Source organism: Phalacrocorax carbo, chromosome 10 (assembly GCF_963921805.1).
Source record: "Phalacrocorax carbo chromosome 10, bPhaCar2.1, whole genome shotgun sequence".
NCBI classification, from domain to species: domain Eukaryota; kingdom Metazoa; phylum Chordata; class Aves; order Suliformes; family Phalacrocoracidae; genus Phalacrocorax; species Phalacrocorax carbo.
The window spans coordinates 12,433,421-12,456,709 of NC_087522.1; the positions used below are offsets into that span (position 1 = coordinate 12,433,421).

General features: G+C 42.1%; 2 protein-coding genes across 7 annotated transcripts in view; one reads left to right on the forward strand and one right to left on the reverse strand.

Moving 5' to 3' along the window:
* The window catches only part of TXNDC11 (thioredoxin domain containing 11), a 35,402-nt gene extending 32,645 nt beyond the window's left edge, over positions 1–2,757 (forward strand). For all 3 annotated transcript variants that reach the window (XM_064461917.1, XM_009508913.2, XM_064461918.1), the window contains one exon: positions 1,535–2,757. In XM_064461917.1, the coding sequence (XP_064317987.1) occupies positions 1,535–2,162 (628 nt within the window). In that variant the 3' untranslated portion in view covers positions 2,163–2,757. The remainder of the gene's footprint in view (positions 1–1,534) is intronic.
* On the reverse strand, positions 2,192–13,694 carry SNN (stannin). 4 transcript variants are annotated; one of them, XM_064461931.1, is made up of 3 exons: positions 13,589–13,694; positions 12,561–12,689; positions 2,192–4,991 (listed from the first exon to the last, which is right to left on the reverse strand). In XM_064461931.1, exon 3 carries the CDS (start codon positions 4,913–4,915, stop codon positions 4,652–4,654), a length of 264 nt encoding a protein of 87 aa, XP_064318001.1. In that variant the 5' UTR covers positions 4,916–4,991; positions 12,561–12,689; positions 13,589–13,694; the 3' UTR covers positions 2,192–4,651. The 4 variants fall into 4 exon arrangements, with proteins under 4 accessions (XP_064318001.1, XP_064318002.1, XP_064318004.1 ...); XM_064461932.1 differs by having other exon boundaries at positions 12,561–12,836; positions 13,589–13,685; XM_064461934.1 differs by lacking the exon at positions 12,561–12,689 and having other exon boundaries at positions 13,589–13,690.
* Positions 13,695–23,289: the final 9,595 nt, after the last annotated feature.

Sequence of the window (23,289 nt, forward strand, 5' to 3'; positions counted from 1 at the left end):
AAAAGCATAATGTCATACATGTGGGGACATAGGAGTTGTCCATGGTGTGCGTTGTACAGGAGCAGCAGTGGTAAGCTTTGAGGCATTAGGCATTATACTTGAATCTGGCTTTCTTGCTTTGCCATAACTTTTGTTTGAGTTTGTCTTATGTCTGCTTTCTGACATGTGTAATTAACCCATATCTGAATGTATGCTACATACCATTAATCTGTTTATGAATTTGCCAACCAAAGGGAAGTAAACTAAGCTTTTCTTCTCTGTTTTGGTGGCTTCCTAATGAAAGAGAGAATATGCTTCTGACTGGCAAAGGCTAAAGATGATACAAAGTGATAAAGCTATTTTTTAGGTAGCTTCCCAGTTAAACAAACTGAGTATAAGTAGCTCTACTGCAATAGTCAGGAGGCAGCAAACTCATGTTGTACTGGAACATGCTGAGTGAATGATCCTAGAGGTCTTTTCCAACCTTAATGATTCTAGATGTAACTGGTTCAGAAAAAGACGGTTGAGAGTTAGTTCTTGTCTAGTCTCAGAGGACAGTTTAGCCTATGTTTTGTGATAGAAGCATATACATGGTCCAAAGAGGGCAATAATTTTAACATTTAACACAGCTGGAGGTTGTGGGTATCTTTTGGTGGTTAGTACTCTTGAGGAAGGAATTTGGTACTTGTTGGTCTTCAAGCAGCTTGGACTCTTTTGCCAGTTTAAGAGGAACAGTTTACGCTGTAGCAGAAGGCAGTGGGCCTACTTCTTCATATGCTGAGCATAGTATTTACAGCCATATAATGAGCTTTAGGAAAAAACAAAAAACCTTATTTCGTTTCCTTCCTTCATCAGCTCAGTGGCATAAAGACAAAGAAGTAAGAGGAACAAGTAAAAATGTTTGGGTTTTTGACAGCAAAAGGGCCTTGCTTCTGACTAAAGTGGTTGCTTACTGTTTAAAAACTGTACTTTTCTGCTCCTTGCAATACCCCTCTGATGTTGGGAACACATTAAGCTACTTCTACCAGGATAATATATATAGGCTCAAAATAGTAATTTCCTATCAGATAGCTTTATACATCTGGATTTAACTTCTAACAATGTACGTAGAATCAGGAACACTTAAATGCTCTCCTTCAACTTACTAACAAACATATCAGTATACCCTGGTGATGCTACCGTATGTACTTGAAGCTCATTGCCCATAATCGGGATACTTGTAAGAGTAATATTTGTTTCCTGCAATGTGACAGAAAACTTTGTAACAGAAAATTTTGCTCTCAAATACCAGTCTAGTGCAGAGATGCTTACAGCACCTAGACTGGCATACAGGTAAAAGGGTTCATCAAAAGAAAATACTGAGTGCTCTATCTTTATTACATGAGTTCTGTTTTCTCTGAACTACTGTATTAACCATTCTTGGTTAAAAAAAAAAAATAAAAAAACCAAAAAAACCCCAAGATATCAAGCTGGAGTTGAATAGCAGATGCTTACATAAAATTATTATTGCTTACCTATCTGAATGTTTCAATATCAACTTATTCTATCTTTCTAGGAAGGAACAAAGTGTGAAGTTCCCTGAAGACTTCTCAGTTAATCTTCCTAATCTACTTAAATTTATTTTACATCACTCAAGTCTTTCTTCATCAGAGCCCTGTACCAAAGAATGCCTACATAAAAAGGCAGTTCTACAGCAAGGACACATTTCCCACTTGGAAAGAGAAATTCAGAAGTTAAGAACAGAAATCAGTGCCCTTCATCAAGCCCACAACCAGCTTGAAGCACAGCTTTCTGAAGCTAGGAGGGAGGAACATAGATTACAGCAGCAAAAACACACACTGGAAAAGCAGCACAAGACTCTGCAGCTCCACAGTGAGCAGTTACAGGCCACATATGACCAAAAGAATCAAGAATTATTAGAAATGGCTGAAAAGCTTCAAGAGTTAGCTGATGCATCAGAAAACCTCCTTAAAGAGAATACTTTACTGAGAATCCTGGTGGCATCAAGGGAAGGAAAGCTACAAAGCAAAGATGAAACTAAAGAATCCCTTCAGTCAGAACAAACACTTTTTGAAGATAGTGATATATCAGTTTCAACAGCTACCACCACATCAGAGGAAAAAAGGATTGATAATACTGATACCATAGAGACAGAGCACAGTAGTGGAAACAGGACAGAATGATTGCTTACAAAAAGTCAAATGATGCAGTATCGGGTAGGTATTTATGCAAATTTTATTGAAATTCATTATAAAGAAAGACTTCTTCCCCCACATGATTTAGAAAAAGAAAAATCAAATGGAATATTTTTGTATACTTGATCAACTTACTAGATACCCCCATCTAAAGAGAAGATGAAAATGGAAAACACTTTCTGCACTTTACTGTTGCACTAACTTCCAAATGCCTATCCATTGAAATTAAAGATCCTGATTTTTAGGGGCAGCAGTGTGAAGCATCTCTGACTAAGGACCAGTTACTTTTCACTGGCTTTCTCTTACAGCTGCTAGAAGAGAAGTTAGACCTTTGATTTATACTTTTCCATGATTTCTGAAGTTTGTTCTTTACACTGCATTCTCTTTGCTGAATTAAAATAGAGATATTTCATCTGTGTAGTCAGTAAACTTGAGTGGACATAGTCATCTTGCTACAACTATGCTGTTCTAGAACTTCAGCACTTTGTATCACTTTTGTATACCAGTTATCTGACTGTCTTGAAACCTGCAAGAGCCATGTGTGAACTGTTCTCTACTGAAAACTAAAGAAAGTCTTACTGAATTAATCCTTTACTCCTTGCTTTGTAAGAGGTCTGGAATACAGTAGTTTAAGTGTATGGGTCTTGCTATGCATGCAAGTCTCATGAGACTAGTATCCTAAAAATAAAAAGGCATGTGCCAGGGTAAAAACAGCCCTCTATCAGCTGTACCCCATAATCTACTCAACAGGCAATAGCAGGAGCTTTTTGCTACTGGCAGCACTAATTTTGCTTCAAACTATAGCCTTCAATTAAAAAAAGGCAAATGTAGCACTAAAAATGTAAGACAACATCTTACTGTAGGAGAAAGGGTCAAGATTTTGTCTAGGCCATTATTGTTTTGCATATAGTTATAATTCTCAAGCAAGCTTGCTAGGCCTAAGTTACTTAGTTATTCCATATGTACAGGTACAAGAATTCTAATGCTTCCTGTAGAGCTGAAGAACTTGGACTTCATTGTTTGTAACTTATCTCAGGGAACAGATTTACAGTAGCTTTTTTCTCCTAGGCAACTGAGTGTTTAAAGATTTCAGTAGGCAAAGGAAGCTATATATAATATCATAGAAAACATGTCAGTGGCCTCAAGGCATGTGTGCCTACCTTAAGAGTTTTAGAATATGTAAGCTGTCACTGGTGGCTCAGTGTTGTACCTTTTCCGTCCCCATCTCCTCACCCCAAACCTTTGAGTTCCAAAACTCCGTTTAACACATCTTTTTACATCTATAGTACAGAGCAAGAAATGGAAAGGATGTCTTTATTTGGAAAGACTTTGCCAGCTAAAAACTTTTACAAACTGATCAGCAATCTCTCCCTTCCCCATATTAACATTTGTTTTTATAGGAAAGACTGAAACTTATCTTGCGGTAGTGCAGTTAAATCAAGAGTGTTATCTACAAGATACGTTAACTGAATTCTCTAGTTGACTGTTTGTGGACTAAAATGCTGTTTTACAACAGGCTGTTAACATACACCCTAACTGCGAAGTACACATACAGGGGTTCTAGGAAAAATTCATACTAGTTGCAATTATGCCAGTTTTAATAAGTAACCACTTCTGTAGTTTCAGCATGCAGACCTATAGAAGGGAAAAGCCTGCTCTACTGCCATTTCAAACTCCTGGAAACCTTCTGGACCACCCCTGAGAGTTCAGGGTCCATCATTAGTTCCCAGGTTGGAATCCATTAAACTGGCAGCCTCCTTGCAGTAGCTACATAGTTAGAGAACTCTGTTCTAGCAGCCAAAAGCTTAATCTACCTAGCTGCAGCTGAAGGAAGTCACTTCATTTCTTGACACTCCTGTGTTTCCTCCCTCAACATTTTACTGAAGGCTTATACCTTCTTTTCATAGGTGTTCTGCATCAGTCCGCTCAACTGTTAAGAGTAGGAGTTCTGACTTCATGGCTGTGCACTCAAGTTAGTAGCAGAAGCAAGCTTTAACTGCAGATTTGGTTTTGAAGGTCTGGAATCGCATCTACAGTTGTGATTCAGGAGTCCCCTTGTGTTATGTACAGTTGCATCGTATTATTCCCATATGCTGTGGAACACAAAGCAAAAAGCTTCTGGCAGCCTGTTCACAGTTGTAAAGTAGTTCACATTACAGTAGTAGCTCCATCAAAATAGGCTCAGCTAAACATTCAAGTAACAAAGAAAGATCTGCTAGTAGTCTCTTCACACCAATATATCCCTGTGTCCATTGCCAGCAATGGACATTATGCCAGGTAAGTCAGTTCCTGTCATAAAGGAATACACAGTTGATGCAAAGTGCAACTTCTCAGTGCATGCAGTTGCAAACAAAGCTTATTTAATCCTCAGGGTGTTTTCTGATGAGTAGCGTGCATGTGACTAGGTTCTTCACAGTATAGATTCTTCTGCTGGTTACACACATCATAATCATAGTCCATACACGTGTTGCTCCAAGTTAGCTATGTACTTCTGTGCCGTTTGGAGTTAGTTTAGCTTTCCTCTCTACACAAGGTCCTTTAGCAGAATACTGCACCAGAAGAAAGGGCTCTTTGGTTTCTCCTTCACCCACAATGCTTTCCTCATCTTCAGACTGGCTGATCCTCTGCAGACGCAAGTAACACCAGCAGCCCAGTATCAAGGCACCAAGAGCTGCAATAGCAATCAAAATAACAATAACAGTCACCACTCCAGTGGTGGGGCTATGATCCATAATAGACATGGTCGATATTTCAGCTTGTCCAACTTTAAGGAGATTCTTCTGTCTTTACTGTTAGGCTTGCTGCATCTTCCAACTCCTGCAGTAGAAAAAATAGACAATGAAGTTGTAAAGGTTTACCCTTTTCAGCAACATTATATTCATGGTTTGTATCCTTCACAACAATACATGACCCTCTTGCATTCAGTGCTTTCAGCTTCTCACACTCCTACAGTTCTTACTAATTTTAAGCTATTTCTTCAACAATCTGCTTTTGAAGATGCAGGTTTCTACAACAATCTGCAGCAAATGAAAGCTAAACTTATTTCATCAACATAGCACATGGTCAGCCTACTGAGGTCACAATTTTTACTAGAAGGTAAGACACAGACACATAGACTGTATGGAAGCTATACAGTTTAGTATAGAGATTTAAGACTATTTAATACAAATGATAAATCGTGGGTGAGCTCCCAAATCCATTACCAGGTAGCAATTCAACTACCTTTAGTTTTCCTAAAGGAATCCTACAGGAACAGTACATTTCAGAGTCAGAAGTCTGTAAACTAAATTTTAAAAAGGGCCAAACATCCTTCTTACCCAACAAGAGTTCCAGGATCAGTAAACTAATTGCACAGGTAACTGCAGTGCTAATGCATTACTGTAAGCCTGTCCCTAACACCGGTCTGTTTAGAAGGGTTGACTACGTGGTCATTAATTGGTTTTTCATTGAGCTGATGAAAACCAACAGATGCTGCTTTATGTGCATTTTTCATACGAAGCACATAGAGCTAGATTTATTGAGGACTAACAAAACACAAGGGGAAGATGATTATTTTAAGTTTTGCTCCTCTCAGTGGCTTTCAAACTACAAGAGCAAGGTAGTGTGTTAGGACTGATCATGCTTGACAAGCCTGGTGGCCTTCTAAAACAAAGTGACTTGCTTTGTTGACATGGGGCAAGCAGTGGACATTGTCTACCCGGACTTCTCCAAGGCTTTTGATACAGTTCCCAATGGCCTCCTCCTGGAGAATTGATGCATTGTGGCTTAGACGAGTGGTCTGTGCAGCAGGTGGGGAATTGGCTGACAGGTTGCACCCAAAAGGTAAATAGCTCTTTCTCAAACTAGCAACCTGTCACAAGTTGGGTCCCCCAGGGATCGATATTGGGCCCAATGTTATCCAACATCTTCATGAGTGATCTGGACAAAGGGATCAAGTGTAGCCTGATGAAGTTTACAGATGACACCAAATTGAGTGGGGAAGTAGACACTCCAGAAGGGAGAGCTGCTCTGCAGGAAGATCTGGATAGGCTGGAAGAATGGGTTAACAAGAACCTTGTGAAGTTCAACAAGGACAAGTGTAAGGTCATGCACCTGGGAAAACGTAATCCAGCAGTGCAGCACAGACTGGGATCCACCTGGCTGGAGAGCAGCTCTGTGGAAAGGGATCTGGGGGTCCTGGTGGACAGGAAGCTCAACATGAGCAAACAGGGTGCTGCTGCAGCCAAGAAGGCCAACTGGATGCTGGGTTGCATCAAAAAGGGTATCACCAGCAGAGATAAAGAAGCCATTATCCCTCTCTACTCAGCGCTTGTCAGGCCACACCTGGAGTACTGGGTACAGTTCTGGTCCCCTCTATACAAAAAGGATGTGGACAGGCTGGAAGGGGTCCAGAGAAGGGCCACCAAGATGATCAGAGGACTGGGAAGCTGCCATATGAGGATAGGCTGGGAGAGCTGGGTTTGTTCAGCCTTGAGAAAAGGCAGCTTGGAGGGGATCTCATCACCATGTACCAGTACTTAAGGGGTAGCTACAAAGAAGATGGAGACTCCCTTTTTACAAGGAGTCCGATGGAAAGGACAAGGGGGGATGGACACAAGTTGCTCTTGGAGAGATTCCGATTGGACACAAGAGGGGAATTTTTCACATTGAGGACAGTCACCATTGGAATAATCTCCCCGGGGAAGTGGTTGACTCGGCCACGTTGGACACCTTCAAGAGTTGTCTGGACAGGGTGCTGGGCCATCTTGTCTAGACTGTGCTCTTCCCAGAAAGGTTGGACTAGGTGATCTCTGAGGTCCCTTCCAACCTGTGATTCTGTGACTGCAGATGAAATTGGACCAGAGGCAGCAGGCAGGAAAATAGGAAAGAAGAGCTGTAAGACTTCCTTAGTCTGCTGCAGAGTTTTGGTAGGACAAAAATGTATAGAGATTATCTTTTGCCACTTCCAAATTAACACTATTTAAGGGATCATGTGAGCCTTGCCTTAAATTTCAAAGTTACTGTTCACAAAGTTGGTAGCTTTACATTCCTCTACTTCAATTGGGAAAGCAAAAGCCAGTCATTCATTACCTTTACTTTCCTACTACCCTAGCTCTTTAACAATGCAGAAACTCATGGAGGACTAGCAGAAGCCAAAGCCAGTCCTACCTGGGAACATATATTACCTGTGTACTGCTGTAGGAATTGGGTTAGGGCCCAATACTACAATTTCAGGTACAACAGACAGTCCCTCACAGCACTAAGATCAGCTGCAAGCACAGAACCACAGTGCCTGCATTTTACCAGACAGGTGGCCACTGACTGGCAACAGAGTAACAGGAGTATCTTCTGGCTGCCCTAAGCGCCTGCCTGTTGAGGGCCACATACCTTTCCAGGAAGGGCTCTTTCTCACCATCCTTGTTGCTGTCTCTCAGCTGCAACAACAGCAGTATCTTCATACAAGCCCCTCATAAGTCACTCATAACCAAACTTGAGCCAGAATCAGTAGGTTGTTGTGTTATCCGCTGCACTTGAATTCTCATCAGCATTTCAACATGAAAGAGTCAAGGCAACTACAGTATCTTTACTGACAGAACTCAAGCTATAGACTAAGTTTATTCCCTAATGTTTCATGGAATGGCAGATCCATGCACACTGCCACATAGTTATTTCAGCAAGGACACATCCACTAAGAAGTTCAGCATGAGTGTCATTAGGGCCCACTCTCACATAACTAACTTGCACACACTGTGGCTACATTTCCAGCCCTGTAAACTACAGCAACCAATAGCTTCTAGTGTACCTGGTACAGCCAAGGAACTGCATTCTCAATTTTGCCCAAGTAAGAAAAACCTAAAACTAACCACACTGCACACCGTCAGCAGAGCTATGTGCCCACTGCAGCCAGAGAGGTGTATGATTTCTGTCACGATCATCTCAGTTCTGCAATGCTTATCCAACATAGGGTGATCAGCTGAGGGTGATTAAGAGCAACTTTCATTTTCTTCAGGGCATGTCTGAATTGCGCACTGTTTGATCTAGCCACACCAGTACAGCATCAGTATAGATGATTTACCTTGCTTCTCATGCAGTGCCTGCATATCCACAGTAAGCCCTCTTCTGCAGCCTGCACAAAGGCGAGCAGCAATGACAACCTACTAGCACTGTTTTTCTACAGCAGTTTGGTGCAGCACATAACCTTACATAAGAACTAAAGAGTACTGTTATCTAGAAAATAGCTTTTAATACTAGAAACTAGCATTGCAAATGCTACCACTCTACCAGGCTTGAAGTGAGTAGACAGCATTAGCTATATAAAGTATGATGTTTTGTACACCACCATCCTCTGTATAACCAGGATCTTTTGGCAAGCTGTTTTTAGACCTCAGCATAATAGCTAGCAAGGCACAGACCTTTGCAAGCAGTCTTGAGGAACAAGTTTGAAAGCAAGAGCTAGATGTTAGGTCTAGATAACAAAGGACCTACATCTATCTGGACTGTAAGAGAATATATTTTTCCCTCTCCTTTCTAACAGCCACAGACTGCAATGGTCTCAGTTTGACCTGGAAGTCACAGGCAGATCTGCAAGTTCCTATCTGAGGAAGAAACAGGGCTCTTTAAGGGTACAGATCTCTGTCTTAAGACAAGGCTTTCTCTTAGCAGGTTACACACTGGGCTCTTCCCATTCCCATTTCTTTTGGGATCCTGAGGAGTACAGCTGGACCAGAAAGTCCACTGGGAAGGTGCTTCTTCTGAACAAAGCTTGCACAGGAGCAGTTCAGAGGAGTTATGAGAGGTAGGCATTTATTGCTGTCCTTGTGTGAAAAGCCACATAGTACTTTCTTAATTCTCATTTACTGTTCTTGGACACTTTTGTTTAACACCACAATTACTGTTTAATAACACTGCTACTGCTTGCTTGAAGTTGTAAGGCAATTTAATCCCTACTTCCACCTTTTGGAAAAACCCTTATGTTAAAACATACAAAGATCAGACCCAAATCTCCATCAGTCTTATTTCTCAGCAAGCACTGGGAAGACCCTTGCAGGCACACATGCACTCCATGAGTGTGTGACTTCAGTCACTGGCAACTCCCACACAGCTGATGCTTCTAGAATACATGACATTCTACAGCAGATGCCAGTCATGAGCATAAGTAGAGAGCTTCAAGGTGCAGAGCTGGCCAGGAGGAACATGCTGATTACTTTGGGTATGACAGCTTTGTTTCTTTAGCCTCTGCAAGTTAGTGCAGCTTATTCATGACAGCTCCTTCTAAAATAAGCTGCACAAATCCCTTGCAAAAGGGCAGGTTTAACAATCAGGAAATCATCTTTTCCTGTAGAAGTCTTACTCCTAACTTCAGACACAATGAAGAATATTATCATACTTATCCTTCCAGTCTAAGGGGTCATTTGTATTTATTATTACCAACTAACTAGAAGAGCTCTAAGACAACTGAGATGTTAACAGTAGTAGATAGAACAGAAAGTTGCAGGACCTGTCCTTGAGGTAGGGTGTTACACATGAATGCTCACTCTGCTTACAGTAGAAAGTTACTTCTAGCTGGGTAAGGCTCTCCTGTGTCTCAAGTGATTTTGCTTTTATACAGCAAGGTAGAAAGTGTTAGAGATGGAGACCTAGGACCTCCAGGGTGCATGAGACTACCCTTATTAAACATTTCTACTCCAAATTTGAATGCAACACAGCAACTTACAGATTCCTCTTAAAGATCTTTGAAAAGATTATCCCATGGACATTCACCTTCTAGGAAAAGGACATCTAGATAAAATTCAAGGTCACTTTCTCAAAGCACTTCAACTCTGCTTCTCAATGAGATAGAGGTAAAGCATAGAAGTAATTCCTTCTGCAGGCATAACCTCTTCTCCTTCCCATTCAAGGAGTCCAGAACTAGCACCCTATATGAAGTCAGGTATTAAGCACCTGTACGGATTTAAAATGGCAAACAGCTAGTTAATGGTGCATGATAGTAACTGGGACAGTAACACACACACAGTTATTTCATTAGCTTTGGATAGGTCTGGTACCGAAAGCTACAGTGTTGTTGCTAGTTTTCGTATACCTAGAGCTAAAGCTCTCCTTAGCACTGTACATTTGCATGTTGTAACAATACTAGTAAGAACTACCAGAGAGGTCTCTGGTTTCTGTGTTGTTTTCTAGATGCAGAACTTCAGCCTCACTCCTCTTTCCACCAGCAACTGACTGAAATCAGGATTAAGCCGTCTTCAGAGTCCGCTTCTTGATGGGAAAATATAGATCTCCTTAAAACTGATCTAAAAGAGATTACAACTAGCTTTCAGATTCACTTTTCCCTTAAAGCATACCTGAACTAAAAAAGCCCATGAGCATAGCAGGAGCAACACTGACTGCATTTATCACTTATACTCTAAGATATTAAAGGCTGTAAATGCCTCATCTTCAGAGTGATTGTACTTGGTGGCGCTCCTAGTGCTATATCCCTTCCCACCACACTTGCTATCAAAGCAAGCATCTAAGCATCTTTACTCATTAGCCAGATTAGTCAGATTCACTGGTGGGAACTGCAAATAGCCAATCTCAGCTCTTAGAGCAATCAAGCAGTGAAAACATCAGCTATAAACCATTTTTCCATAAATAACTGCTTCTTTTCTTTTTTGCCTAATACCAGCTTCTATTCAGAACTTAGTTTGTGAAGTTTTATTATACAATTCAGAAGTTGTATGTAAAGGACAAACAGAAAGGCAGTTTAAATTGCAGAAGGCTGCTAGGGGACAAATTCAATGCAAGGCTGGCTTAGTTTCTAAACCAAGTTTTTCATGCTTATAGGCATTCTGCTGCTAAGTTTGCTATAATTAACACCTGCAGGCATGTTTCTGAAAAGAAATAAAGAAATACTGCTACTATAGAAGCCAAAGCTATAGGAAAAGACCTCAAAAGCAAATCTACTATAGTTCACCCAAATATACCAAAGTCCTCAAGGTGCACGTATGAAGTCTTTTGGCTTTAGTTTTTTGGGTTGGGGGGAAGGTGGGAGGTATACTTTCTACTACAGTATTTCACCTAAAGTAAGTTGAATGGAGCAGGTCAAAGGAAATGAGGATAAAACTACCAGAGTGACCTTCAGTTTGCAAAAAAAAAAATTAGTAATGACTGCTTAGTTAAAAAGCCTCCATGTTAAGACCTTTAAGAGGTCTTAAATGCTTAAAATACTATTTCCGGTATATGCCAGTAAGATTACTTTAGAGGCATACTGTATAGCTATCACAAGAGCATCCTTATTGCCAGTAGAAGAGGAGGGGAAGAGCCCTCTAGGGAATCACAGCTGTAATTCTACCATTGGCACACAAGTGCATACAGCACCCACACTACCCAGCCATAGCCAAGTTGGGCCTTTCCAATACAGCAGTGCTTAGGCAGCACTACTTCCAAAAAAATAAGTGGGATCACTGTTGTGATTAACTCCAGTTAATGCCACCTCTTCCGGATAAAGCCAAGTTACCTTGCACAAACGGGCTTGGCCAGAAGCTATTTTAGAAGCAGGGAGCTGTTCAGTAGAAGCCTTCAATGCAGATCTCTTCACAACGCTTATTTATACTTGTGATGAGGAATAAAAGAGTAGGGAAGACAGCTAAAAAAGGCTTTGTTTGTGGCTAATTAGATACAGTCTTCCAACAACTTAACATTGAAGCAACTGTTAGAAACACTAGAACAAAAACTGGTACCCAAGAGTACTGACTGGAACAGCAGTTCATTTCTGCATGAGGTGTAGTAGTACCTTACACTTAATCAAGAATCACTTTTAAAGCTTTAAACCAAGCTAAACCACAGAAAAGTTAATATTTTACAGAAGACAGTATGTTGAAGGAAGGGGAGAATAGCAGGTTAGGAAGTTTCCCAGACACAGTGACACAATTTCAAGAGTAGGCAGACCTTCTCAGTAGCATAGCAAGTGGAATCAGGCAGGTCTACCAGTTTATACAGAACTCAAAGCAGGTTTCTAGTCTTAATGTTTGCTTCAGAGGCAACTGCATGGCTGGCAAGACATGTCACACTCTAGGTTTATATTTGTCAGTGTGACATCCACATGGAACCCTAACGAGAGGGCTGTCCTGATAAGGTAACAGGGTCACTTCTGACATTCAGTGATCAGAAGTAACATGCTATGTATATCCCATAGCGCAGCTTCGTTCTCAATATATTAGAAAATATAGAGAGAGCACAACATTAAGTTTGCTGATAAAAAGCCCTTTCTACACATTCAAGGTAGTTCTCCAAATCCGTGGTTCGGTGTTTTTTAATGGCTTTGTCTAACAGCAGCTAGATAGCACCCATACATTCCCAATATTCAAGCAGTTTTTATACTCTGCTCCAATCTTCAGACTGCAAGTACCCAAAAAGTCTACCACATACCTGTATTGAGTAGCTCAAGAGCTCATGATAGGAGTCCTCTACTCCAAGTTTCAGAATCACCTTATTAGAAAGATGAAGGTCACACTGGTTTTGGATCTTGTCTGGCAAGTCTTCCGCCTTGCTCCTCCCCTGTGGAGAGGGATCACACTGGTCTCTAGATGCTCCGCATCCCCAGTCCCTTTTGCTCTTGGCTTTCCAGAGTTACGTAACAACGTCTAACCGTTAGCTCCTGGTACAGGCAGTCAGGGAGAGAAGATCTGGTACCGCTTCACCTACCTGCTAATCAAGGCAAGTGTTTTACAAGTTGCTCAGAGTTCTTTAGGTCTATTCAAAAGCAACATCTGCTGACGGAGGCACACCTGCACTCAGGCCAGGAAAAGGAAGAGGACGAGACGGCACGGTACACTGCGGATGCTCAGAGAAAGGAACAGAATTCATTTTGAACAACTCCCAGGACCGTCAATACGTCGGTCCGTTTGGACTCGGTCTGTAGTACGTTCGTAACTCCTCGCACTCAGCTCTGCGGCGCCGAACGAGCGGGGACGAGCCTCCCGCGCCGGGCACGGCCCGCGCCAAGCCTAAGGCATCGCCTTGTGACTGCAGCGCGGCCGCTCCGGAGGACGGAGACGAGCCCCGGGGCTGCCGGGCGGCACCGGCCGCTTGGCAGGACGGGGACGAGCCCCCGCCGCCGCCGGGGGTGCCCCCGACCACCCTCGGGGCGCCCCAGCACCTCTCTGGCGCGAGGCAGGGCCGGAGCGGAGCCCGCCGCCTCCCGCCACAGACACAAAGAGCGGCGGCGCCCGGGAAGGGGCGGCCCCAGCCCGGGGTGGGCAGGAAGGACAGAGGCCCCCTCCACCGCTCCCAGGGCTCCGGCCCCAGCGCCGGACACACCCGCGCCCGCCTCGCCGGCCCCTGCCGCGGCTCACAGCACGGCGGGCTCACTCCCCACCAGAAGTTCTGTGCCCCACACAGTGCCCAGCTGCACCCCTCCCGCACCGGTATCGATTCCCCCGCCCTCCAGCGCTCACCGTCCGCCGCAGCCCCCGCCACACAGCGCCTCACAGCAGTGCCGGCGCACCCACCGACGCCACGGCGGGCGCGACAGTTCCTTCCCCGCCCGCGCCGCCTTATATCGGGGGCCGGGCGGCGTCGCGCGGCGGCCAATCAGCGCCCGGCGCGCAGGGCCCGACCAGCAACAGCTGACGGGCGGGGCGGGGCGGGGCGGGGCGGCTTCGCGTCTCGGCCCTCCCCGCCCTTTCCCTGGCAGCGGCGGAGGGTGGCCCATTTCCCCTCATTTTCCTCCCCGTGAGGGGACGGTGGGCCCGAGGAGGATGAAGCTGAGCTGGATGGCTTCGCTGAGGAAGCGCGCCCTATGCCGCCGCTCTCGGCCGCCTTAGTCCTGCCCGGGGCCGAGTGAGGGCGGGGAGCGAGTATTGGCTGGGCGGGAAGACCCCTCGGGCAGCCCCGCAGCCACCCATCCCTGCGAAGGGACTGAGGGCGCCAGCCAGCTCTGCCTCGGCCCCAGCGCTCCCCTCCCAGCCTCCGCGGGGGTAAAACCCATCAGGTACCGCCTGGACCCCGCAAGAGCCCCTTTCTCGACTCTTCCTGCAGCAACATGGCGAGGGCGCCACTATCGCCAAGGCCGCGCCCCAGAGCCGCCGAGGTGCCCGGCGAGCACCGACAGCCTCCGGCCAGGCCCTCGTGCCGGGGCCGCCGTGCAGGCAGCCTGACAGGACCCCCTGACCCCCGGTAAGGTCGTCTGTTTCAAACGTCTGGTACGCTGTCATTCCCAGTATGCCCGTTATATTTAGTAATTCACCTCGTGCTGGTGCAGTAACTGTGCAAGTGCTTTAGGAAATTGCCCAATACAGGCTTTTGTCACCCTTCCGCTGAAGTTAGTGCTTGTTGATGCCAGAAAACAAAAAGGTGACGGAGTATTGCAACATCTCTTATATAGTTATAGTTGCTGGTAAAACAGATCCGAACTTGTTTGAGGTCCATCTAAAGTCTCAGGTTTCTGGCAAATGAGTTTTGAGGGAACAGGCTCTGACAGAAGATCAAGTTCAGAAGTTACCATGACTTACAAAAACTTCTTTCACAATATAGGTGCTGGTTTATATCATTGTAGTGTTTTAACCCCAGCTGGCAACCCCACATGGTTGCTTGCTCGCTCTCCCCCAGTGGGATGGGGGAGAGAATCAGAAGAGTAAAAGTGAAAAAACTCATGGGTTGAGATAAAGACAGTTTAACAGGTAAAGCAAAAGCTGCGCGCGGAAGCAAAGCAAAACAAGGAATTCATTCACCGCTTCCCATGGGCAGGCAGGCGTTCAGCCATCTCCAGGAGACCAGGGCTCTGCCACGCGTAACGGTTACTTGGAAAGGCAAACACCATCACTCTGAACATCACCCCCTTCCTTCTTGTTCTCCCAGCTCTATATGCTGAGCATGATGTCATATGGTGTGGGATATCCTTTGGGTCAGTTGGCGTCAGCTGTCCCAGCTGTGTCTCCCCCCAGCCCACCTGCTGGTGGGGTGGGGTGAGGAGCAGAAAAGGCCTTGACTCTCCGTAAGCACTACTTAGCAACAACTAAAACATCTCTGCATTATCAATGCTGTTTTTAGTACAAATTCAAAACACAGCTCCATACTAGTTGCTATGAAGAAAATTCACTCTACCCCAGTCAAAACCAGCACAATCGTGCCCTGTTTTCTTGGGAATAAAAGTAACTTTTCCTTGCGTTAACACAGTCCACCATGAGCATGTGACAATCCTAAGTGCATTGTCCCTTTCCATTCTCATCCAGTGAAAAGCTAAATATGGCCCAGTACCCAGATGGATGCCTCACCTCTCCTGCTCACTCTCAAAGCTGTCCAGATATGAGCCATCTTTTGCTGGGAAGCTGTACAGCCCTGCTCACACATTTTGGTGTCTCAGGAGGCCTTCCTAAGATGACAGGTAACTCTGGACTGCTCCCAAATCCTATCTAGCTAGTTTGCAGTATTAGCAGAGAAACTGTCTCATAGTACAGACTGCCCTAAGCACACCATCTCGTAGTTCTGTTAATCAAAAATTCATGGTGGCATGGAATACCTGAGATACCACAGCCAATTAAGAACATTTTAGAAAAGTCATTGTTTAATTTAAAATTAATATTTTATTTAAGCTTTGGATATTATGAGTGTAGCACAGCATCAGTTTCTATTGCCTTTATGCATCAGCCACCATAGAAGAGGTGATAAAGTACTACTAAGCACATCCTTAATATGTCAGAATCTCTTTTGAAAGAAAGACCAAGCACCAGCACTGGGTTAGTTTCACTCTTAGTAACTAATGGTCTGGATTGTTTGGCAAAGCAATATTGACCATGGCAGTAACTTACCTGTCTGTCACGTGAGCTGATGTAGAGGTAACCTTTGGGCCAGTACTTTATTAAGATGTCTAAATCCCATTTAGATATTTGAATCTCCGTGGAGATGCCTGTTTTACTTACATAACCATGGATGTAGACTCCACTGTATATCAGTGTCCTAATCCATTTCAGTGAGAAGGGTCAGGCCCTTTTGTACAAAAAGCATGAATGCAATTATGACAGAGCTGACTGGTAAAAGCTATCTAGCAATAGCACAGCCTTAAGAGAAGATCAGAATCTCTTCTGGCATAATTTGAAAACTTTTTGCCTTTGAGAAACTTCTGATAGTGATTTTGTAACTCATATTTAGTAAATTGCACAGAGAACAAAGCAGGTTCATTCACATCAGTTTTTTATCTTTGCAAATGGGCTGCTTGATCTGCTCAGGATTATAACATGGGAAATTTCCAGTCTGCTGTGGAGAAAGTACAGGGCTGGTAATCCTTCAGAATGGCTTAAAAGCTTCTCTTACTTTGCCACTTTCACCTGTCCTCAGTTAATGCTTAAGGTTTATAGCAGCGGCAAGGCTTTAGTGACCTCACAGATGGGGAGTAGAAAGAACCTGCTTTACACTTTACCAGGAGCTTGTGAAGCATACTGGCAGATTCAAATCAAGCAATCAAGTAACATGTCCTTCAGCTGTGTTAGGGATGAAAAATTGTGAGTTTCCTCTCATTTATTTGCTATTGCTCTTTAACTGTGCACAAGTAACGTACAAATATGAACGTGTAGCATACTAGTATAGGAGATAGTTTTCTCTTCCTAGAAAAAAAAATTCTAAGTTTATCAATAAGATTTTTCCCGATATTCAGAAGTTTATATGTAAAGGCTTAAGAATTTTCTGAATTCTATACCATCATTTAATATACACACTCTTGCTTTGATCTTTTTGTGTCACAGCACTCAACATTTTAAACCATTAAATATGCTTATTGACTTCACTGGGAATTATCTGCAGAAGAATTCTGGGGTCAGTTGTAATCTTTGTCACAGTCATCCAGATCTCTGCTGGAACTACCCTGACCCCTAGCAGAGTTTCCAGCAATGTTGATTTTAAGTATTACTAATTATAGATTCTTTGGTTTCTCTTCAGGGACAACACCACTGTCAGAGAAATTAATGACCAGATTAAGATTTGCCTGCATTTTATTTTGTTGGAGAGAAATTGTTTTCAGTGTTGCAATTTCACATCACACACTCCTTGTCTTTCAGCAGCTTTCAGATAGCTAATGTGGTTATTTTAAATGTGCCTCTTTTGGGAGTTTTATTCTGTCAGTTACACCCTGCGTCCTCTTTGTGTAACTATTAACTTTAAATTTTGCATGGTTACTGTCAATATTTGTTCTTTATGTTGTGTTTCTTTTGAAATGGTAACTAGTAAAATAAAACACCTGCTTCCTCCATTCCCACTTGGAAAGACAACATATATGCAACAGTACATATTACATCTATAATACCTGTTCAAATTTCAGTTGTTTTGTAGCACTTCTTGCTGCAAAATGTATTCAGTAATCATCTTTGCACACTAGAAAATGTATCAGGGAAACAGACTGGTCCACACAGAACATTTTCTTATGTGTGTTTTAACTGTTCCTTAGAAATAGCTGTTCTGCAAATCTACAGAGGGATTATTAAAGAGGACAAAATGCCATTGTCTCTACTCAAGGAGGTATAATTGACACTTTGCATCTTTGCTTACAGGTCCACTGGAGAGCACATATCAAAGAGAAAAGGGGACCAAGCTGAATCTCTCCAGCAGCTTGGGCAGGTAAGTTTTATCTTTTTCTTATTTCACCTGAAAGAAGGGAATGAGAAATTATTAACCTAGCTCTGTGCATATAGAGAAATGAAAGTAGATGAAGAGTCTGTCAGGATCAAAGTTTAATTTTTACAACTTCTATAAAACCCACATGGTAATACTAAAGCAACACTTACTTCCTCTACTAGGGCATGCTGTACATGCCCCAGAAGCTTTTCTGGCACTCTTCTGCTGTGGAACCCTATGAGTTTCCCATAGCCTTGTGTGTAAGAAATCATCCATTGTTTTTTGTACTCAGTCATGGATGAAGCTGAGACCTCCACAGCTCCAACTGTTGGCTGAAAGTTTGAGGTTGTTCTTTACCTTTCAGCTGTTTGACGCACAACATATTGGTTGACCTCTTCAGTGCATTAGAAAGTTGTCTGCTTATGTTTGCTTGTTGTATCATGTCCACTAAACTTGGGGCATTCTTTTCATGCCTGCAAAGCTAAAGCTGAGTGACATAATGTCATTGCAGCTTTAGTGTGTTAGATAGCAAGTGGATAAACTCTGAGGCCTAAGGCTGAATATTTGTCCATAGTGAAGGAAACTAGTTTCCAGTTTTTTAGGAAAGAAAGAAGTATAATGAAACTATCAGACAGGTTCCACTAATACTACTATTTTCCGTTGCATTCAGAAAATGTGGTGTGTTCGCTCTTCAGTGATGAGAAAATGAAGGCAATTGATACTCCTGAGAATAGGAGAATGAGCATGTAATTTTATCTTAAAGTGTTCGGCAGTCATTACGAAGTTGGTTATATTAATTATCCTGTGCAGTTCTGAATATCCATTTGTAATTGTAGATCTATATTCCTGTATCCACACTGCAACTTACCTTCATTTTGTTATGACTCACAAAGTGTAAAAGTGTAAAAGCATTTTAAGATTAGTGTGAGAATAGACTCACTGTATATCTGAGTAATAGAATCAATTCACTTCAGCATTAATTCCACTTTCAGGAATACCCACCTTAATGATTTAAAAGAAAACCCTCGAAAGATAGTTCTTATGTGACAGCAATAATGGCAACGATAAATTCTGTTATTCTGATTGGTGCTGTAGGCGGTACTTCATGATGACAGACTGTGAATCCAGGCCAGGAAAAAAGGATTGTTTAAAACCCATTTGAGCATAAGCTTAGCTTCAGGCTTCTGAAGGCTGAAGCCCATTTTGGCATAGAACCTAACTTGGGACAAGAGGTGTTTTTGCTTGCATGCCTTGCATTCTGTCTTGAAAGAGCAGCTTTTATATGTAATTACACAGATGATAATTAGAAAGCTGAAAACAGTGCTGTATGTCATATTGACACAGAAAAGCCTTGTCTTTATTTTGCTACAACACAGCTATCTCCTGTTTACTTCTGCTGCTTCAGAATATGCAAAAAGAGACATTTCTTGTCTTTTGCTCTGTTGAAACATCTTTGTCCCATGCTTTGGAGACTGGTTTTGTATCTGAAGGCTGATGTGCAAGGTACAAGGCATTTCCTTTCTGCAGCAGTTATGAAGTCTACTGAGAAAAGGCACCTAATGATAGTGCCACCACCTCAGTCTCACACAGTGTATCTGGGTGTATACAGTCAGTTTCCCACCCTTCCAGGTTATTGCTTTGAATCCAACAGTTATTAAAATAACTGTTATTTTAAACATGACACCATACAGGTTTTAGTGAAATCAAACATTGCTTTGTAGTTAGGCTGCAGGAACTGTCTGTTGTAGACATGAGAGGTGACTGTTACCTAGCTGAAAGATCCGGCAGTGTAATAAACTTTGCTTCGCAGGAAGAGTGTTTGCTTGGCACTATAGGTAGCTGTGTTATGCTGAAAAATAGATTCCTTGATATACATTTGGAAACCACATTTGGTAGAGTTGTTCAGCATTTCCTTCAATTTAACTTCATCACAAAGACATATGCAACAAAGTTATTCCCTGTTCCTCTACCAGAGACAGAGCCAAAAAGTTTTTATTCTAGTTCTTTCTCTCATCCGTGGAAAAAGACAACATATTTTGTGTTCCTGTATGTAATAGCTTTTTTGCCCTTCTTGATGAACCTAGTACACCACTCCTATTTCCTTCTGTCATCAGTAGTGTGGCCCAGAATATGCTTTTACTTTGGTAAAGCAATCTCTTTTTTTGTAGGACAAACACTCTGCAATCAGCTCCTGAAGGACTGCAAAAATGGGTATGATTACATCAGCAAGAGCTTAGCCTCCTTCATAGCCTGCTGGCTGGGGGTTTTGTTATCATTTTTTATGAAGAAACATTTCCTGATAAATAGGGTGATTTAGCTACTTTCTGGAAGAGCTGACTGCATGAACTACTATCGAACAGTATGGAAATATGTAAAGAGAAAGGGCATTATCCTCCTTTTACTAGATAATAGTAACATCATGGTGGATTTATTAGGATTGTAAAATCAGTACATGTGACCCACCCCCCTGCCCCAAAAAATCAAAATAGTTTTTTTTCTGGTTTTGCTTCTTAGTCATTTGGGTCTAACTTTAATCTATTAATTCCTTTCTCTTTAAAGCCTGCAGAGGTTTACTGTACTTCTGAACTTCAGGCTTTCTATTCCTAGTTTTCTCTGTAGAGATTTCCCAGGGGGTCTTCTTGAAGGACTTCCTTGTTGTGTTCTTCCTATCCCCACCCTTTCCAGAAGAGAAGCAGGTGTATAGGTTTAAAAAAGTATTAATCCCTTTCAAATAAAATAATTACAGTATTAACACAACCAAAATGGTTTGTCTGTAAATCTATCCCATTTTCATTTTCCCTGCTTTGTTTTCATTTATTGATTTATTTCTGATGTTACACTTCTTCCAGTTCTCCAGACTACCATAGACTCCCCTAGGAATATTTTAAAGTAGTACCAGAATGCCTTATACAAAAAACCTAAAGAAAATTACCTGTATTTAAAAAAAAAACGACCCAAACTCAAGCTGCAGTCACATTTTTTCCACCTTTTCACTTACACAATATAAAAAAGGCTCCAAGTTTTCTTTTATTTTTATGAATAGAAGGAGAAAGGGAACAACAGATTTACATTCATAAGTGAATCCAGAAGAGGGGGGCAGCACAGGAAGAGCAGTGCTGAGGAGACATTTTTTCCTAAGAGTCCAAGACCTCTAGACTAGGGACTCCTAAGTTTTACTGAGTATCTTCTTTCTTCCAGGTATTAAAAAAACCCAATTGTAAAATGGTCCTAGTGTAGCCTAGTATGGCTCTTGTTAATAAGTTAATAGTAAGCCCTTGGTCAGTTTTGAAGGTACGGACAGGTAAATACCCTATCCTGCACACTGAAACTGAAGATTGTCTCTCTCAAGTTGACGACTGTAAGTGCATTTGCTCAAATAAACAAAAGATGTTTTTGAACATATACTAAGTTTTTAGCCTTCTTGTCTACTGCTTCCCCTACTTAGGCCACATTTCTTGTCTGGTCTTTCAGACACGTATTGAATGTCTTAGCTGGGGAAACAAAAAGAAAATCTGTTTAGATTGCCTGTTTAAAGCACATTTTTTTACCTTTTCAGCATACAGAGGTGAATAAGGTATTTGGTCCATATGCTTCACAGTGTACTTGAGCTACATTCACATAGAGCTAGAAATTCAGATTGGAGTGATATTGTTATGAGACTGTATAGTCAAATGTTTAGTAACTTCTTGATAGTCTTGCTAGATTTTATCACCATAGTTCTGCTTTTTACAGCAAGCACTTAATGGAAGAGTGTAAATGCACTAATGCAAATCATAGTTTACACTAAGTGTATTGCATTTATTGTGTCAGAATCCCTTGCAGTGAAACATCTCTCCAGATGAAGCCTAGTTTGAACCTTCCCTACTGTAGCCAAGAGAAAAAGAAATCCCTTGTTATCTCAACGTTTATGTCAACTTGCCTCATCTTGCTTTCAAACCAAATCATAGTAAACAGTTCAAACTGGAAGTGTCAGCCATTACAGAAAACCAGAAAACACTATACAGTCGATACCTACAAAGAATAGAAATCTAATACAAACATTTGCTACTGCACTTAATGATTACAGCTGCCTGATGTTAGTAGAGAAGCTAGAGGTGATTTAGGCCCAAAATTATTTTTGAGTGATGTAAACAGGGAAGGTGGAAATGATCTGGAAACCTAAACCCAAACTGACAAATCAATTCGGACAGCTCCATCTGGTCCTTTGATAACTCTGGTCACCAATTTTTTCTGCAAGTTTCCTGGTAAATTTTGCCTGGATGTTGTTGTTTAGTTGTCTGGGATCCTGGAAGGCAACCCACAACCTATGAAACCCAGGACAGGAGTATTGCATCAGAACAATTGTAACATTTAACATAGGCAATATTTAATACATGAAGTAGCTATTTTATCTATTAGTAGGAAAGACTATTACATATAATGGTCTGATTATGAGTAATTGTTTTAGTTGCAATTAAGATCTTCAGGTTAATTTCCTGAATACCCGCAATTACTCACTATACTAGAAGCTGAGCCATAAGCTGCTCTGATGCTGTTTGTGCAAAGGCCTTCATTCTCCTTTGCATTCCTGCAACTTAATCTATTTGTAGCTCTCTCCTCTTCCATTTCCTTCCATTGTTTCAAGTCTCAAGTGAAGACATTTTTACCTCCTTTTTAGGACTAGGTGTACTTTCCCTCTGAAAATCTGCAGCTGGACATAATTTGAACTGATTCTGCTCTGCAGTAACTACCATTTTGCTATGTTAAATCCTAAATGTCAGAGTATGTGACTTTTGCTACTTTATAATTATCGGTCGTATTCTGTGACCAGTTTAGACCAGTAGCAGGGCCTTAGAGGGTGTTAAATGGAAGTTAGCTGTGGTAGGTGTGGTAGGTGCAGAATTTTGAGTGCCTGTGATCCAGGCCTATAATCTGTGGGCAGGAGCAGCCTTTTCTCTAGTGACCTAGTTGCCTTGTTGACTCAGCTTTTAAAGAATTCTTTTTTTATAAATCTTTCTTTTGAGAAATGCAGGTGAAGCTGTATGTCAAAAGTTCAGTGTAAGTTTGATTCTTATGATATTTTTGTTTGGAGTAGCTCTAGTTTAGAAAATCCTTTACTGCAGCAGAATTAATGCACTGGTAAAGCTGTTCCCTACAAAACAGTTTACAGTAGCTGTCAGCATCAAATGTTTTCTAGGCACTACATTAGCTGCCTAGCAACCATTCTGGGGTAATCTTGCTGCAAGTCATCCTTGTGTGCAGTCCTGTCAGATAAAGGGACTGTGCTGCAGGACTACCCACCAGTCATTGGTCATTACAACAAGATATCTTTCTTACAATACAAAGTGTAAGATTTGTACTGCAGATTCCCCAGGGTGAATGCACAAGGCTTCAAAACAGCATTGCATTTTTCTGTAAAAGAAAACCTATACAGTATTCCTTACAGTGAGGTCTCCCGTCAGCAGTTATTCCCTGTAAGGCAACTTCAATAGGAAATATTTGAACTTTTCCACTGTATTTCAGAATTCCAAAACTGGAAGTGCATATTCTTTGAGGCTAATATTAATTGCTGTAA